Source organism: Chiloscyllium plagiosum, chromosome 3 (genome assembly GCF_004010195.1).
Source record: "Chiloscyllium plagiosum isolate BGI_BamShark_2017 chromosome 3, ASM401019v2, whole genome shotgun sequence".
Classification (NCBI taxonomy): domain Eukaryota; kingdom Metazoa; phylum Chordata; class Chondrichthyes; order Orectolobiformes; family Hemiscylliidae; genus Chiloscyllium; species Chiloscyllium plagiosum.
Window position 1 is genome coordinate 132,703,417 of NC_057712.1, and position 19,210 is coordinate 132,722,626.

Sequence of the window (19,210 nt, forward strand, 5' to 3'; positions counted from 1 at the left end):
TAATCACTCACATGACAGATGATCACAAACTCTCAGTGCAAAACAGCTTTCACTCTCTCGTAAAGGTACAGTACACACCTTCAACTTCATGACACCAGCACTTGGTACATATCTGTCTAAACCCTTCCTATTCAAGAACCTATGCAGATGCCATTTAAATGTTGTAGTTGTACTCGCCTCCATCACTTCATCCGGCAGCTGATTCCATCCACGCAACACCCTTTGCATGAAAAAGCTGCCCCTCTTGTCCTTTTTAAAGTTTTCCCCTCTCACCTTAAACCTATGCCCCTCTAGTTCTGGACCCCCAACCCAGGGAAAAGTCCTTGTTTATTTACTCAATCCATGCCCCTCATGATTTTTATAAACCTCTATAAATGTCACCCCTCAGCCTTGGACGCATCAAGGAAACAGGCCCAGCCTATTCAGTCTCTCCCTGTAGCTCAAACCTTCCAACTCTGGCAACATCCTTTTAAATCTTTTCTGAGCACTTTCAAGTTTCACAACATCCTTCCGATAGGAAGGAGACCAGAATTTCACACAATATGTCAAATGTGGCCTAATCAATATCCTGTACAGCTGCAACATGACCTCCCAACTCCTTTAATCGGTGCTCTGACCAATAAAGGAAAGCATAGCAAACACTTCTTCACTACCCTATCTACATGGGCAACTCCACTTTCAAGGAACTATGAACCTGCACTCCAAGGTGACTTTGTTCAGCTACACTCCCAATTATCTAAATTAAGCTCCATCTGCTACTCCTCAGCCCATTGGCCCATCTGATCAAGATTCTGTTCTACTTTAAGGTAACCTTCTTAGCTCTCCACTACACCTCCAATTTTGGTGTCATCTGCAAACTTACTACCTATAACTCCTATGTTCACATCCAAATCATTTATATAAATGATGAAAGGCAGTGGAGCCAGCACTAATCCTTCTGGCCCACAACTGGCTATAGGCCTCCAGTCTGAAAGGCAATCTTCCATCACCACCCTCTGTTTTCTACCTTTGAAATAGTTCTGAATCCAAATGGCGAGTTCACCCTATGTTCCATGTGATCTAATCTTGTAAAACAATCTACCATGAGGAACCTTTTCGACGTATCATTGAACTCCATACAGATCATGTCCACTGCTCTATCCTTATCAATTCTCTTCATTACTTCTTCAAAGACCTCAATCAAATTAGTGAGAAATTATTTCCCATGGACAAAACTATGTTGACTATCCCTAATCAGTCCTTGCCATTCCAAATACAAGCAAATCCCATCCGTCAAGATTCCTTCCAATAACTTGCCCACCACCGATGTCAGGCTCACTGGTCAATAGCTCGCTGGCTATTCCTTAGCACCTTACTTAAATACTGGCACTATGTTAGCCAACTTCCAGTCTTCCGGCACCTTACCGTTGACTATCAATGATACAAATATCTCAGCAAGGGGCTCAGCAGTGTTCAAGGATGCTGCAAATGTATCTGTTAAAGCACCAGTTATGTGCTCTCTCGCTTCCCTCAGTAACCTGGGATAGATCCCACCCCAACATGGGGACTTGTCCACCTTAGTGCCTTTTAGAATACCCAACACTTCCTCCCTCCTTATGCTGTCTTGACCTAGAGTAATCAAACATCCATCCTTAACCTCAACATCCATTGTGTCTCTCTACTCAGTGAATACCAATGCAAAGTACTCGTTAAGCATCTCATCCATTTTCTCTGACTCCATGCATATCTTTCCTCTTATGTCACTGAGTGGGCTAACCCTTTCTCTACAAGACTTACCATTTTCCAGCCGTCTCTTCTTGATTAATTCCTGCCTCTCCAGATTCAGATTAATTACATCCCTGAGAATTGCTTCCAATAATTTCTCCACCACTGAGGTTAGATTCACTGGCCTGTAATTTCCTGATTATCCCTTGCTCCCTTGTTTAGTAATGGCACCACGTTGAGTGTCGTCCTGTCCACTGCAACCTCTCTGTGGCCAGAGAAAAAATGCAAACTTTTGCAATGCTATTTTCCCCCTTTGCCACCTCAACAACCTGTCATACAGGTGGCATGGTAGCTCAATGGCTAGCACTGTTGCCTCATAATGCCAGGGTCCTTGGTTTGATTCTAGCCTTGGGCAACTCTAGTGGAGTTTGCATATTCTCCCTGTGTCTGCGTTGGTTTCCTCTCTCTGCCCAAAGGTGTGCAGGTTAGATGGAATGGTCATGCTAAATTGCCCATAGTGCCCAGGGGTGTACAGGCTAAGTGGATTAGCCATGAGAAATGCTGGATTATGGGGGTGGGTCTGGATGGAATGCTCTTCTAAGAGTTGAGATGGACTCAGTGGTCAAATGGCTTGCTCCCACTAAAGAGATTCTATGAAACATGTCATCCAGCTCAGCTACTTTTAAAATTGCCAGACGAATCAGAATTTCCTTGAAGAATCAATGAATAGCATTGTATTATCCTTGAACTGCAATAATGTATGACGTCTAAAAGTGCTGACTGTGTCGTAGCAGACTGGGTACAATCATTGGGGATCATTGACTATTTGATTTCATTACACTAGATCTGTTCTCATTCTGGTTCCAAGGAAGTATAAAATGTGTGAACAAATGCAGACATATCAATAAAGTGCACAGCTAACAAAGTGAAAAGTTAACTTTGGAAGATATCCAATCTTTTCAAATTTGTTAACCTCATACACTATGTCAACCGTATAAGGTAATTGGAAGGCTTTATAGAGAGTATGACACCCAGAAATGTTGATATATACTGAGAGCCAAATTTGGATACAGGACCTAGAGCTAACATGGTGCCACTGTGCACCATAAAAGACATGCACCCCAACAGTTGACATCTATGGCACTGCATGTAATCGATGATCCATTATATGCTGTGAGACGGTGCCATAGATGTCAACTGTTGGGGTGCATGTCTTTTATGGTGCACAGTGGCACCATGTTAGCTCTAGGTCCTGTATCCAAATTTGGCTCTCAGTATATATCAACATTTCTGGGTGTCATACTCTCTATAAAGCCTTCCAATTACCTTATACGGTTGACATAGTGTATGAGGTTAACAAATTTGAAAAGATTGGATATCTTCCAAAGTTAACTTTTCACTTTGTTAGCTGTGCACTTTATTGATATGTCTGCATTTGTTCACACATTTTATACTTCCTTGGAACCAGAATTGTGTTATTGTCCCCTCTTGTCGGTCACTCAGCCATGACACAGGGTCTTGTTTTGCTTTTGAAGCCAGATTTTCAGCACTTGAGCGCCCAATGTCAGTTGGTACCTTGCTGGTTTAGCGTACTTTGCTGACCATTGCAATCCTGTTATCTACAATTAATGCATGAAAGTGCAGTTGGCCTGTCACTATGGCTTCATATTGGCATTCATGGTCAATGCTATGGTCCTTTTCTTTCTCTGATGATCTTTCCTGAATGTTTTAATAGATTTAGAGGTTCTTACCAAGTTAAATAACCTCTTCGCTGGTTTTTTTTTCAGATAAATCATACTTGGGATTGAGGTGCATAAGGAGGAGGGGTTAGCAATTCTGGAAAGTGTAAAAATAGGTAAGTCTCCTGGGCCTGATGGGATTTATCCTAACATTCTGTGGGAAGCCAGGGAGGAGACTGCCGAGCCTTTGGCTTTGATATTTATGTCATTCGTCATTGTCTACAGGAATAGTGCCAGAAGATTGGAGGATAGCAAATGTTGTTCCCTTGTTCAAGAAGAAGAGTAGAGACAACCCTGGAAATTATAGGCCTGTGAGCCTTACTTTGATGGGTAAAGTGTTGGAAAGGGCTATAAGAGATAGTATTTATAATCATCTAGAAAAGAATAAGTTGATTAAGGATAATCAACATGGTTTTGTGAAGGGTAGTTGTGTCTAACAAACCTTATTGAGCTCTTTGAGAAGGTGACAAAATAGGTGGATGAGGGTAAACCAGTTGATGTGGAGTATATGGAGTTCAGTAAGGTGTTTGATAAGGTTTCCCATGGTAGGCTATTGCACAAAATACAGAGGCATGGGATTGAGAGTGATTCAGCGGTTTGGATCAGAAATTGGTTAGCTGAAAGACAAAGGATGGTAGTTGATAGGAAATGTTCATTCTGGAGTTCAGAACTTGTGGTGAACTGCAAGGATCTGGTTTGGGGCCACTGCTGTTTGTCATTTAATAAATGATCTGGATGGGGGCATAGAAGGATGCATTGGTAAATTTGCAGATGACACTAAAGTTGGTGGAGTTGTGGACAGTGCAGAAGGATGTCACAGGTTACAGAGGGACAGAGATAAACTGCAGAGCTGGGCTGAGATATGGCAAATGGAGTTTAAAGTGGAAAAGTGTGAGGTGATTCACTTTGGAAGGAACAACAGGAATAAAGAGTACTGGGCTAATGGTAGGATTCTGGGTAGTGTGGATGAGCAGAGACATCTTGGTGTCCATGGGCATAGATCCCTGAATGTTGTCACCCAGGTTGATAGGGCTGTTAAGAGGGCATACGGTATGTCAGCTTTTATTGCTAGAGGGATTGAGTTTTGAAGCCGTGAGGTCATATTGCAGCTATACAAAACTCTGGTGCAGCCACACTTGGAGTATTGCATACAGTTCTGGTTACCACATTGTAGGCGTCACACCAGCCTCATTCCTGAAGAAGGGTTTTGCCTGAAACATCGATTTTCCTGCTCCTCAGATGCTGACTGACCTGCTGCGCTTTTCCAGCACCACACTTTTCAACTCTGGTCTCCAGCATCTGCAGTCCTCACTTTTTCCCATATGGATGATAATGGAATAGTGTAGATTAGGTGAGCTTTAGATTGATTTCACACTGGACATTATAATGGTCTCTGTTCTATGTTCAAAAGTATTAGGAGGTCTCATACATTGAACCTTGAACATTTAAAAACACTCAAACATTTTTAAAAATGCATCATTCATTGAAAGTTGACAACGCAACTGATGATTCATAGAGTCATAGAGTTCTACAGCACACAAACAGGCCCTTTGGCTCAAACTTGTCCATGCTGACCAAAATGTCCATCACACTAACCCCATTTTTCTCACAGTTGGCTCATATCCTTCTAATCCTTTCCAATCCATGTATTTGCCCAAATGTCTTTTAAATGTTGTTAACCATACCTGCTGGCAGCTTATTCCAAATGTGTACTACCCTCTGTGTAAAAACGTTACCTCTCAGGTTTCCTTTTATTCTTTTCCCTCTAACCCTAAACTGGTGCCCTCTCATCCTAGATTCCCCAGCCCTGGTAAAAAAAAATGAGTGTGTTCACCTTATTAATGCCTCGCATGATCTTATAGACATCGATAAGGCCCCCCCTCAGTCTCCTATTCTCAAAAGAAAAAAGTCCTAGCTTGTCCAAAATCTCCCTAGAACTCAGTGCATTCAGTCCAGGCAGTATCCTTCTTCTGCACTCCTTCCCATAACAAGGTCTCCAAAATGGAACACAATACTCCAAGTGTGGCCTCACCAACATCCTGCATAACTGCAACAGAACTTCCCAATGTCTATGCTCAATGCCTTGACTGATGAAGACCAGTGTGCAAAATCCTTCTTCACTGCCCTGTCTACCTGTGACTCCATTTTCAGAGGACTGTGAACCTGAACTCCAAGATACCTCTGTTCTTCTACACACCTTAAGCACCTACCATTTGAAGAGAAATTCTTTCAATCATATGGCTCACTATTTATTTTCGCATCATCCAAAAGCACTTTAGAAGCAGTGTTTTTCTTGTAAAATTACAGCGAAATAATTCTAGAATGCAATAAACCTGAAGTCAAGCCCTGGAGTTTCATATCACAGTATGGGACCAAACTACTTTTGGCAGGTAAGAAAAAGATGGATATTAGAAGCATGCAGGATTATGAAAACTATATATAATGGGACTGGAAAAATGGTTCAGATAGTTCTGGAAAGCTCAGGGTATGTGTTGGTGAATGGGAGGGTCAGGGAGGTGAGGGTGTGACAAGAGATGGTGAGGTGACAATTAACGAGCTTCCAACATTTCAACAACTGAACTGATTGTCATAGAACTGTAGATCACAGAAAAAGATCCAACTCATCCATGCCAACCAGACATCCTAAATTAATTTAGTCCCTTTTCCCAGCCCTTGGCTCAAATCCCTTTAAACCCTTCCTATTTATATACCCATCCAGATGCCTTTTAAATCTTGTAATTATACTAGATTCCACGACTTCCACCTGCAGCTCATTCCATACATGCATCATCCTCTATGTGAAAAAGTTTCCCCTTAGGTCCATTTTTATATCTTTCTTCTCTCATCTTAAAACTATGCCCTCTTGCTTTGGACTCCTCTCCCCTAGGAAAAAGACCTTGGCAATTCACCCTATCCATGCCCCTCATGAGTTTATAAACCTCTATAAGATCACCCCTCAGCCTCTGATGCTCCAGGGAAAATAGCACCAGCCTATTCAGCCTCTCTAAAGCTCACACCCTCCACCCCAGCAACATCCTTGCAAATCTTTTCTGCACCCTTGCAAGTTTAATGTAATCTTTTCCTATAGAAAGACCAGAATTGAAGGCAGTATTTCAGAAGTGACCTAATCAATGTTCAGTATAGACGTTCAGCAAAAAGGAGTCAGATATCCTCTTGTTAAAGGTGCTGTCCCTTTAACAAGGTTATGTTGCCCCTTTGTTGTTTTGAAGAGGGGTTGCAAAGTCGTTGGTGCTGAAATGGTTAAGTCAACAATCAGAGGACGCCTTTAGGTTTTTTTTGAAACAGTTGTACGATGAGAGGAGAGAGGCCAGTTTCCCCAGTTCAGATTTTTTTCCAGTTTGGTTTTGTTTTATCAAACAGTCAAAAACTGCTGGGAACCTAGAGAAGCAGCAACAGTGAAAAGAGGTTCCATGCTTCAACAGAGGTCTTGCCTGAACTTTCTCTCTGAAATCTCTCCTGCCTTTAAGAACCTGTGTTTGAATTTACCTTTTGCCAAGGAGTGTGTTAATGGGATGTTGCAGGAATTGGAACAGCTCCTTCATTAAGTTGCGACAAAGTCGTTTAGGCTATCAAACAAGTTGTTATTCTAAATTCTGTTTTCTTTTGTTTGTGTTTCATCTGTAGTGCTTAAATAAATTGTTTTTTTGGAAGCCTAGTGGTTTGAACAGCTGCATCATTCTTGGAATATCCATTTTACAACTGTCTAAAAAAAAGTAAAAAGTTAGAGTCTTGGTTACCTTCTTAAAATGTTTTGAGGGGGTCTGGCCTGGTCCATAACAGTGCGCCTTCATCTCGGGCATGACTTGGGGTTGATATTAGATAATCAGATCATCCTTGACACTTCATGATGAAAATAGGATGATGTGTAATGCTTTTTCAGAAATGCAATTCCATATTCAGCAAATGCCAAATTCCTGATCCCCAGCTGTACAGTGAAATTGCAGTCCAATGTGAATGTTTAAGCAGGTAGACAAAATTAACCCCATTCTCTTGGCGATCATATTGTGAGGCACTGCAACCTGACACAAGAAACTGCAATGTACATGCATTTTTGAGGGAAAGTTGCTTTAATCCCCTTCCAATCATAATCTGAAATGGAAACTGACAGAAGACATGATCACCTGATGTGATAACTGAACCTATTTGTGGGAAGAATGCGAAAACAAACTCCTCAACAAAGTACATTGACCTCAATGCCAAAAGCTGAAAGAACATTTACCAACTAGTATTAACATTTTCATAAAACGATAATAATGATGAAATGTCACTTCATACCTCATGTATATTCCTTGCCGTGATAGGAGTGTCACTTTTGTACCGCACAAAGAACAAGCACAGACCATTTAAACGAACATCAGATAAATTGCCCAGGAACAATCTCATCATTTTGGTCCCTTTAAAAACTCCAGTGATAATTCGGCCACTGTCTATAACAACAAAAATAATCAATTTGTCAAAATACTACTCAGCTATCCTTCTAAAACATAGGCAAAATCAGTGTCGGCGTGTTTTATAATATCCATTCTTCAATTGAGTGAACATTCTTTTAACAAGGTTGAAGAGTAAAATAATTACTTCCTAGTCAAGTGAAGCAAAACAGAAGATGTAACTTTTAATGCAACTTCCAAGTTCAGGCTGACTGTGCACTATTACCTGACACCATAACACCCCCACTCCCAACTTTGTGTCTAATTTAAGTAGAACTCAAGTTCAACTTCATGATTTGACCCACTTAAAGTCTGTTGTAGAGAACCCTCAGTGCAAAACATAAAACAAAACATATATCTGTAAAGTGAAAGAGCAAATGTCAATCCATCGTAGCCAATTGTAGAACATAGAACAGTACAGCACAGAAATTAGCCCTTTGGCTCACGATGCTGTGCCAAACATGATGCCAAATTAAAATAATCCCTTCTGCCTGCCTTTGGTCCATACCCCTCCAATCATAGCATTTAGAAGTCTCTTAAACAGCCCTACTGTATCTGCCATCACCACCACCCCTGGAAGCGCATTCCAGATTCCTACCACCCTGTGTAAAAAACTTGCCCCTCACATTTCCTTTAAGCATTAATCCTCTCACCTTAAATGCACACTCCCTGGTTTTGGACCTTCAATTCTGGGGAAAAGGATTCTGACTATCAACCCTATCCATGCATCTCATAGACTTTTATCAAGTCTCCACTCAGCCTCTGCTGGTCCAGAGAAAACAACACGACTTTTTCTAGTCTCTCCTTATGGCTCATACTCTCTAATCCAGACAGCATCCTGGTAACCTCGTCTGCACCCTCTCCAAATTCCCCACATCCTTCTTGTAATGTGTCAATCAGAATTGAATTCAATACTCTAAGAATGGCCTTATAAAGCTGCAACAAGACACCTTGACTCTTGTACACAATTCCCCGACCAATAAAGACAAGCATGCCATACACCTTCTTTAATATCCCATCCATCTTCATGGCCACCTTCAGGGTTCTATGGAGGTGAATCCCAAGATCCCTCTACACATCAATGCTGTTCAGAATCCTGCCATTAACTGCACATTTTTCTTTAAAATTTGATCTTCCAAAGTGCAGCACCTCACACTTACCCAGATTAAACCCCATCTCCACTTTCTCCACCCATATCTGCAACTATTTCTATATCCCATTGTATCACTTGACGACCTTCTACATTTATTCACAACTCCATCTACCTTTGTATCATCTGCAAACTTACTAACCTTCCCATCTACATTTTTATCCAAATCATTTATATTTATCACAAATAGCAAAGGTTTCAGTATGAATCCACCACCAGTCATGGACCTCCAGCCTGCAAAACACCCTTTATAACCATTACCCTCTGCCTAATTCAAGCAGCCAAGTCATCATGGATCTCATGCATCTTAATCTTCTCGATGAGCCTAGCATGAGGGACCTTATCAAAAGCCTTACTAAAATCAATGTAGACACCGTCCACTCCTCTACTCTCATTGACCTTTGTCACTTCTTCAAAAAAGTCAATCAAGTTAGTAAAACATGACCTGCCCTGCACAAATCCATGCTGACTGTCCCTAGTTAGGCCATGCTTTTCCAAATGCACGTAAATCTTACCCCTAAGAATTCTCTCCAATAGCTTCCCAACCACCACTGTGAGACTCACCTGTTTATAGTTTCCTGGATTATCCCGATTTCCCTTCTTGACAGAGGAACAACATTCGCTACTCACCAGTCCTCCAGGACTTCTCCAGTGACTAGCGAGAATACAAAGATCTTGGTCAAGACCCCAGCCATCTCTTCTCTGGCCTCTCTCAATAACCTGGGGTAGATACTATTAGGTCCAGGGATTCTATCCACCTTAACATTCTTCAACAGACCTAACACCGCTTCTTTTGTAATCTCAAACTACGAGCCACAAATAGTGAAGATTTAACAGCGGTCAAGCTGCTCCCTCCTCAAAACTCTAGCATAGCAGCATAGGTGACTTTGGCAAGTTGTCAGCATACATTTATACTCAAATGTAAGATTGATAAAATCCAATTGTCTCTTTAGTTATTTCTCTCCTTGCTCATAAAACACTGGGTGAAACTTCCTACAAGGTTACCATTGTCCAACGTTGCACATGAATGTTTATTCATTTCCTTGCAAATCATCTCTGAAGCCTTTCTCCTTCTCAAAAACCACACTTCTTGTTCCATTTTAACTGATATTGTTATTGATTTTATGTTGAGATATTGGTCATAACTAACATCTTTTCAAACAAAATAAATCTTGATTCTGCTGTCCTTGAAAACTTCTGCACTGCTTCCAATTTATTTTTCTTTCAAAGTCCCTGGTTGTATTATCATCCCCTAAATTCATGTTTACGTTTCTCAGAATTGCATTTTAGAATCCTTCCAATTAGGATCCATTCTTTCCATAGCACCATCTTTCATTTTCTTTACATGTTCCCGGATGTGAGCTAGGTACCTGTCTGGTTGTCCATTTAAGTTTCTGAACAATGCTAGCCCCTCAATCAACCACGTTGATGGGTATTTGAAAAATGCTACTGAATGTCACAAAGTGTGAGTTCTCTATTGTCAATTATGATCATTGACCCTACCTTGTCAGAGATATATACTATATATATTATACATATCAGATTGTACCTGCTACAACTGTCGTGAAAGTAACTATCTAGCTTGCTCTTTTTTTTCAGTAAATTCTGAGATGGGTGACTGCACTATACTACTGCTGTGCCTGAAGCTTCATCTGTTGCTCAGCACCCACTTGATTCTATTCTTATTTATGAAATAATCACTTTCAATAATTTCTTTCTAATCTTACACCATTACTTCTATGCGCCCCAGGCATCCATCCTCTATTTACGTTCCATGTGCTAAACCTAATTCGAACATGTGACAAATTTTCCATATTCACTCTAACAGCACCAAAATCTTCCCACCACACATTTCTTATTCCTTTCACTGTCTCCTAGTTGTCACTCTTATTGCCAGGTATCTAATTCTGCATGATATGAAGATATGTCTACCAACTAAACATAAATCTCATTACATAATTTTTAGTGTGGATTTTTTTTAATATTCATATTCTCAGGATAAGTGTCACTCACTACATCAGCATTTATTGCTTATCCCTAACTGCCCAGAGAACAGTGAAGAGTCATAGAGTCATGCAGCATGGAAACATGCCTTTCAGCCCAACTCATCCATGCCAGTGACGAGTGTGGCGCAAGCAAAGGGGTGACAAAGTGAGCGGTCCTTGTGGAAGGCAGAGGGGGGTGGTGAGGGGAAGATGCCCTTGGTGGTGCGTTCCAGTTGGAGTTGGCGGAAGGATTTAAGGATGATCCGTTGGATGTGGAGACGGGTGGGGTGGAAGTTGAGGGCAATGGGGACCCTGTCTTTATTATTGTTGGGGGGAGGGAGTGGGTTCAGAACAGTAGAGTGGAGAATGGAAGAGGTGCGGTGGATGGTATCTGGATGAAGAGGGGAGAAAAGTACATTGAAGACACAACAACAAAATACCTGGAAGTTTTGTTAGGAAGGTCTGGGGACTATCAAAGGAACCAAGGCCACCTTGCATGTTGACCAGGAAGCAATTCCATGATTCTGCAAGACCCACTCAGTGCCATTTGCCTAGAAGTAGAATTCAGAAAACTGGAAAACGAAGGAATCATCAAACCAGTCCAGTTTTCAAAATAGGTGCCATCAGTCCTATTGATAGTGAAGCCTGACTCGTTGGTGCAGGGAAGGTCATGTCTTACAAACCTAATAGAATTCTTTGAACAGGTGACAAAGTTGAGTAATGAGGGAAGGGATGTAGACGTCCTAAACATGGAGTTCAGTAAAGTGTTTGATAAGATTCCCCATGGTAGGCTGATGAAGAAGGCGAAGTTGCATGGGGTCCAGGGTGTTCCAGCTAGATAGATAGAGAATCGGTGGGCAACAGGAAACAGAGAGTTGTAGGGGTCATAGTGGAAAGAAGCTTCTCAAAATGGAGACCTGTGAGCAATGGTGTCCCACAGGGATCCGTGCTGGTGTTTGTGATAAAAATAAATAGGAGCGGCACGGTGGCACAGTGGTTAGCACTGCTGCCTCACAGCGCCAGAGACCTGGGTTCAATTCCCGCCTCAGGCGACTGACTGTGTGGAGTTTGCTCTCCCCTTGTCTGCGTGGGTTTCCTCCGGGTGCTCCGGTTTCCTCCCACAGTCCAAAGATGTGCAGGTCAGGTGAATTGGCCATGCTAAATTGCCCGTAGTGTTAGATAAGGGGTAAATGTAGGGGTATGGGTGGGTTACGCTTCGGCGGGTCGGTGTGGACTTGTTGGGCCGAAAGGCCTGTTTCCACACTGTAATGTAATGTAATGTAATGTAATGTAATGTAATCTAATCTAATCTAATCTAATCTAAATGGTTTGGAGGAATGTGTAGGTTGCCTCATTAACAGGTGTGCAGATGACACTAAGATTGGTGGAGTAGCAGATAGTGAAGAGAACTGTCAGAGAATACAACAGAATATAGATAGATTGGAGAGTCGGGCAGAGAAATGGCAGATGGAGTTCAATCCGGACAAATGCGAGGTGTTGCATTCTGAAAGATCCAATTCAAGTGCGAACTATACAGTAAATGGAAAGTTGATGTATGGAGAGAGATCTGGGTGTTCAGGTCAATTGCTTCCTGAAGGTGGCAACGCAGGTCAGTAGAGTGGTCAAGAAGGCGTACAGAATGCTTTCCTTTGTTAGACAATGTATTGAGTATAAGAGTTGGCAGGGCATGTAACAGTTGTATAAGACTTTGATTCAGCCACATTTGGAATACTGTGTAGAGTTCTGTTCACCACATTACTAAAAGGATGTGGATGCTTTGGACATTGTCCAGAGGGGGGTCACCAGGATGTTGCCTGGTATGGAGGAAGATAGCTATGAGGAGAGGTTGAGTAGATTAGGATTATTTTCATTGTAAAGAAGGAGGTTGAGGGGGACCTGACTGAGATCTATAAAATCATGAGAGATATTGACAAGGTGGATAGCAAGAAGCTTTTTTCCCCCAGAGTTGGAGACTCATTACTAGGGGTCACAAGTTCAATGTGAGAGGGTTAAATAAGAAGATACAACATACCCAGAGACACTAGCCACACTACTATAAATCAAAGACATCTTGAAAATGACTATCAGAGTACTACGACCCCTTGGGCATCATGGTATCCACACACCTAACAACACACAAACAGCTACTGATGAACCTAAAGGACCCTGTACCAACAATCAGCAAAACAAATGTCATATACAAAATACCCTGCAAGGACAGCAACAAACACTATATCGGACAGGCAGGCAGAAAACTAGCCATCAGGATACACAAACAATAACTAGCCACCAAATGATGAGACCAGCTAACACTAGTATCGTTACACACAGATGAAGAAGGATACTACTTCGAATGGGACAATGCATCATCCTAGGATAGGCTAAACAGAGACACGAACAGGAATTCCTAGAGGCCTAACATTCAAACCGGACCTCCATCAATAAACACTCTGAGGTCCAACCTCTGAGAAAAAGAACCGGAAATGATATCACCCACCTTAACAGACAAAGGCACATAAATAGAAAGCGGGACAAAACACCAGCGCTTCAACGGAGGCTCACTAAGGATGTTACCTGGCATGGTGACAAAACATCTGAGAAAACAAACCTACCAGCTCAACGAGCAAACTTACAACCAGATTGCCTTTTTGTTCATATGAGTTCTGATGAAGCTATAGTGTTAATTTTTGTTTAAGTTACAAACCTGGTGCCAAAGATCCGGCATTTATAAAGTCTGGTTTGGATCAACTAAGTAATTTTGAGAGTCATTGAATGTTTTCATTTCACTATGTTACAAAGCCAGTATTAGGGAGGCTGTTTTGGTTTTGATTTCCATCCCTGTGCCATAATACTATGGATGTCCATGAAGCCACTGACAGTTGTTGGAAAAATCCATCTGGTTCTCTGAAGTCCTTGAGGGAAGGAAACTGCTGTTCTAGCCTACATTGAACCTAGACCCACAGCAACATAGTTCAAACTTAATTGTCCTCTAGGCAATTAAAGATAGCGAATAAATACTGACCGAGCGAATGATTGTACAAGTAAGTAATTTCTAATCACAGGAGTAAAGGACTTGTCATATGAGGAGCAGTTGAGGTATCTGGGTTTGTACTTGATGTGGTTTAGAAGAATGAGAGATATCTTATTGTAAATTTATAGAGAGGTCTGGATAGAGTGACATGGAGAAGATGCTTCCAATTGTAGGAGAGACTACAACTAGAGGGCAGGGCCTCAAAGAAAAGGGTCAAGCTTTTAGAACTGAGATGAAGAGGAATTTCTTCAGCTAGAGGGTGGTGAATCTGTCAAACTCATTGCCACAGAAGACTGTGGAGGCCAAGTTATAAGAAGGGGGTGGTAGAGGACACCACTTCGACTAGGACAACACATCTATCCTAGGACAAGCCAAACAAAGACACGTACGAGAATTCCTGGAAGCATGGCATTCCAACAGGAACTCTATCAACAAACACATCGAGTTATGCCCCATCTACCACCCGCTGAGAAAAGGTAAAGGAAGTGACTTCACTACAGGAAATACATTACCACAGGAAATGACATCACCAACCCAAAGAAACCCAAACATATAAATATAAAGCAGGAATTTTCAGCATTACTTTGCCTGAGACCCACTGAAGATGTTACCTAGTAGGGTAATAAAACATCTGGAAATGAACCTTCCAGCTCAGTAAGCAAACCTGCATCCAAAACCTCAACCTGAGCTACAAATCTTCTCAAAACTCGCTAAGACATATGAGCGCAATATGCTAAAACTGGCCCGAAAATGGAAACGAATGTTATCCGACAGAGTGCCACCTGCGAACAGCTGTACTTCTTGCATGAATGCCTAAGGAAACAGGTACTACCTAAAAGTCTTCAATACAAACCTCTCCTTAACACCCCACTAGCCATAAGAATAGCAGAGCAAAATGGCCACAGAATACTTAGAGAAATTATTAATGATGCCCACAACAGAGTCCACAAATACAACCAGGAAACTTTACACCAAAAATCTTTACTCAGTCATGCAACAGACCATGAATGGACAGACACAGTACAACAAACCATAGATATTAGACAGCAACAAACACAGAAAATGAAAAAAACTAGACTTGCAGAAAAAAAACTAGACAAATTTACACAAAGTAACAACAATGACAACACAGAAGCATGGATAAAAAAACTTATCTGACCGACCCTTAACAGACACTGAAAAAGCCGTCTTAGTAAGGGGATTAAATTACAACTGCCAAGATGCGGACAAGAAAGCTTTCTTAGCAGCATTAGAAACAACATTAAAAGACAATCAACTCACAGAAGAAACCCAACAAACCATTAGACAGGTAGTCGCACCAACATTAAGCAGAAAAAAGGAAGAAAACACACTCAATACACAAGAAAGGAAGGCACTAGAAAGACTAAAAAAAACATTGTTATCCTACCTGCAGACAAAGGACGCTTAACAGTCATTCTAAATTGAAGAGACTACATTGAAAAAGCGAACGCACTACTTACTGATACCAACAGGTGGCAACAGACCTGCCCCACATCTAGAGAACCGAATCACAGCCCTACACAAAAAACTTCAGAAATCTGGAGAAATAAATAAGACCGACATCCAAACAATGAATCCAGATGGATCCAACACACCACGCTTCTATGGATTACCCAAAATTCACAAACCAGGAGCCCCCCTCAAACCCATAGTCTCACTACCTGGAACACCAACTTACAGATTGGCCAAGGAGCTACACCAAAGACTAAAACACTTAATAGAAGATTCACGCCACTCCATCCACTCCACCCAAGAATTCCTGATGACCAAAGATACTAAGATAGAAGAGGATGAAATAATGGTCTCCTTTGATGTTAACGCCCTGTTTACGTCAATCAACATTAACCTAGCCAAGGAAACATTGGCTACACTATTAGAAGACCTGAAGACACATACACCAAACACCACAAACTTCATCAACAAGGACAGTATCACCAAGCTAGTGGACCTATGCCTTACCACACACTTCACCTCCAACCACAAAACATACAGACAAACCAACAGAACACCCATGCGATCTCCGATATCAGGGTTTGTAGCAGAGGCAGTAATACAGAGACTTGAACAAACAGCTCTGCCAACCACCCAACCCAAACTTTGGGTCCGCTACATGGATGAAATCTTTGTTATCACTCAACGAAACAAATTAGAGGAAACATCCAAGATCATCAATAATACCCTTACTGGCATAAAATTCACTAAACAACAACAAACTGCCATTCCTAGATGTCACAGTAGAGCAAACAGCCAATGGGTAACTTCAAACCAGCATCTATAGGAAAGCAACACATACGGACCAAATATTGAACTACAGAAGCAATCACCCCAACACCCACAAACAAAGCTGTATCAGAACATTGTTTCAATGAGCCAACACACACTGCAGCACAGAGGAACTACACAGAGCAGAGGAAAATCACCTATACCGTGTACTAAAAAAATGGGTACCTAATGAACATAGTCCACCGATTTCTCAGTAACATGCCCAAACAAGCAGACATAACACGTCTAGAAACCCTAGCCACTCTCCCCTATATCAAAGACATCTCGGATATGACTGCCAGACTACTCAGACCCCTTGGCATCATGGTAGCCTACAAACCCACCAACACATTAAAACAGGAGCTAATAAACTTGAAAGACCCTATACAGATAATGAGCAAAACTAATATAATTTACAAAATACCATGTGAGGACTGAAACAAACACTACATTGGACAAATAGGCAGAAAACTAGCCACCAGGATACATGAACACCAACTAGCCACAAAAATACATGACCCTCTCTCACTAGTATCCTTACATACGGATGAGGAAGGACACCACTTCGACTGGGACAACACATCTATCCTAGGACAAGCCAAACAAAGACACGCACGAGAATTCCTAGAAGCATAGCATTCCAACAGAAACTCTATCAACAAACACATTGAATTATACCGCATTTACCACTCCCTGGGAAAAGGAAAAGGAAGTGACTTCACCACAGGAAATAATATCACCACAGAAAATGACATCACCAACCCAAAGAAACCCAAATATATAAATAGAAAGCAGGAATTTTCAGCCTTGCTTCTCCTGAGGCCCACTGAAGATGTTACCTAGTAGGGTAACAAAACATCTGGAAATGAACCTTCCAGCTCAGCGAGCAAACCTACATCCAAAACCTCAATCTGAGTTACAAATCCTCTCAAAACTCTCAGGTACCTGTTTCATTCAAAATGCTGGATACTGTATAACGATGCCTCCCCAAAAACGGCTGGTGACTCTGTTAAGAAAACCTAAGCACACCATGGATTGTCCGCAGCACACGCTTCCTCCAGAACCACTTAGAACAGACAAGAGGCCTCCATGAGTTGCACATTCAAAGTTTAAATCAATCTGGGAGATTGGGGACTTTGAATTATCCTCCAGACAGAGTGCCACTAATCCAAGCCATGTTGTTCTCCACATAACTGAAGCAGACAAAGAGAGGATGTGATGGACACAGCTGAATGAGCAAGAGGTGCAGCAGTAACAGTCTTCTGAGAAGGAAGAATGAGGACAACGTTTCAGCAGTACAGTATGTGATGCAATAAGCCAGACAGGATTTAATTAATCGCCGCTTACAATAGATCTGAGTTAAGTGAAGACATAATTCATTGACTCGAAATTTGTTGCTGCTCCAAAGGCATGCAGTCCTTGTTTATGCCCAAAAGCAAATGCATCTTTTTTATTTGTTTCTTTGTCAAATTTTATTAAACAACAGGAAAATTAAGGTAAATAACAGTTTGAAGGCTTCAAAAATGTATGTTGCTTCCACATTCATACAGTCAAGGAGGTTTACAGCATGGAAACCGGCCCTTTGGCCCAACGCATCAATGCCACCCAGTTTTCATAATTAATCTAGTTGCTTTTGTCTGCTTTTGATCCATTTCTCTCCATGCCTATTTCATCCATGTACCTATCCAAATGTTTCTTAAATGACAAAACTGCACTCACCTCTACCACAATGTCTGGCAGCCCATTCCAAGTACTTACCACCCTGTAAAGTGAAAAAAATGCCCCTCTGGACCATTTTGTATTTCTTCCTCTGACCTTAAACCTGTGTCCTCTAGTTTTAGACTCTCCTACCATTGGGAAAAGCCGTTGGCTCTCTACCTTATGATTTTATAGACCTCTATAAGGTAATCCCTCAGTTTCCTATGCTCCAAGAAAGAAACAGCCCAGCCTATCCAGCCTCTCCTTATAAATCAGATGTTTCAGTCCAGGTAGCATCCTCGTAGATTTTCTTTCTCGTTTAATAATATCATTCCTATAGTAGGGCGACCAGAACTGCATGCAGTACTCCAAATGTGGCCTTACCAATGTTTTGTACAGCTGTAACAAGACATTCCAATTCCTATACTCAATGCTCCAACCAGTAAAAGCAAGCATGCTGAATGCCTTCTTCACCACTCTGACAACCTGTCACTACACTTTCAAGCATCCATGAACCTGTACCCCTGGATTCTCAAACACTCCCCAAGGTCTAATAATTGAATGTGTAAATTCTGCCCTGGTTTGACCCACCACTTGCATTTATCTACATTAAACCCATCTGCCATGCCTCAGCCCACTGCCCCAGTTGATCAAGATCTCGCTGTATTCCCAGATAACCTTTTTCAATGTCCACTACATTACCAATCTTGATGTCATCCGCAAACATATCAACCAGACCTCCTAAATTCTCATCAAAATCAGTTATACACATGAAGAATAACAGTGGACCCAGCACAGATCCCTATTGCACACTGCTGATCATAGGTCTCCAGTTTGAAAAACAACCCTCCACCACACTCTCGGTCTTCTACCTTCAAGCCAATTTTGTCTCAATTGTTTAGCTCTGCCTGGTTCCTGTGAGGCTTAACCTTACTCAACAACCCACCAAGCGATATTTTGACAAAGGCCTTGCTAAAGTCCATATAACAACATCTACCACATTGCCCTCACCTATCTTCTTAGTCACCCCTTCAAACACTCAAATTTGTGAGATATGATTTGCTATGCATAGATAAGTCCTGGCCTCTCCAAATATATGGGGTGGCATGGTGGCTCCGTGGTTAGCACTGCTGCCTCATAGCACCAGGGATCCAGGTTCGATTCCAGCCTCA

The 19,210-nt window shown here is 41.6% G+C and overlaps 1 protein-coding gene across 1 annotated transcript in view; it reads right to left on the reverse strand.

Annotated features, from left to right (window-relative positions):
* The window catches only part of LOC122540179 (dynein axonemal heavy chain 8-like), a 1,249,383-nt gene that overhangs the window by 1,153,850 nt on the left and 76,323 nt on the right, over window positions 1–19,210 (reverse strand). Inside the window, exon 5 of the mRNA XM_043675521.1 lies at window positions 7,740–7,891. Within this exon, the coding sequence (XP_043531456.1) occupies window positions 7,740–7,891 (152 nt within the window). The remainder of the gene's footprint in view (window positions 1–7,739; window positions 7,892–19,210) is intronic.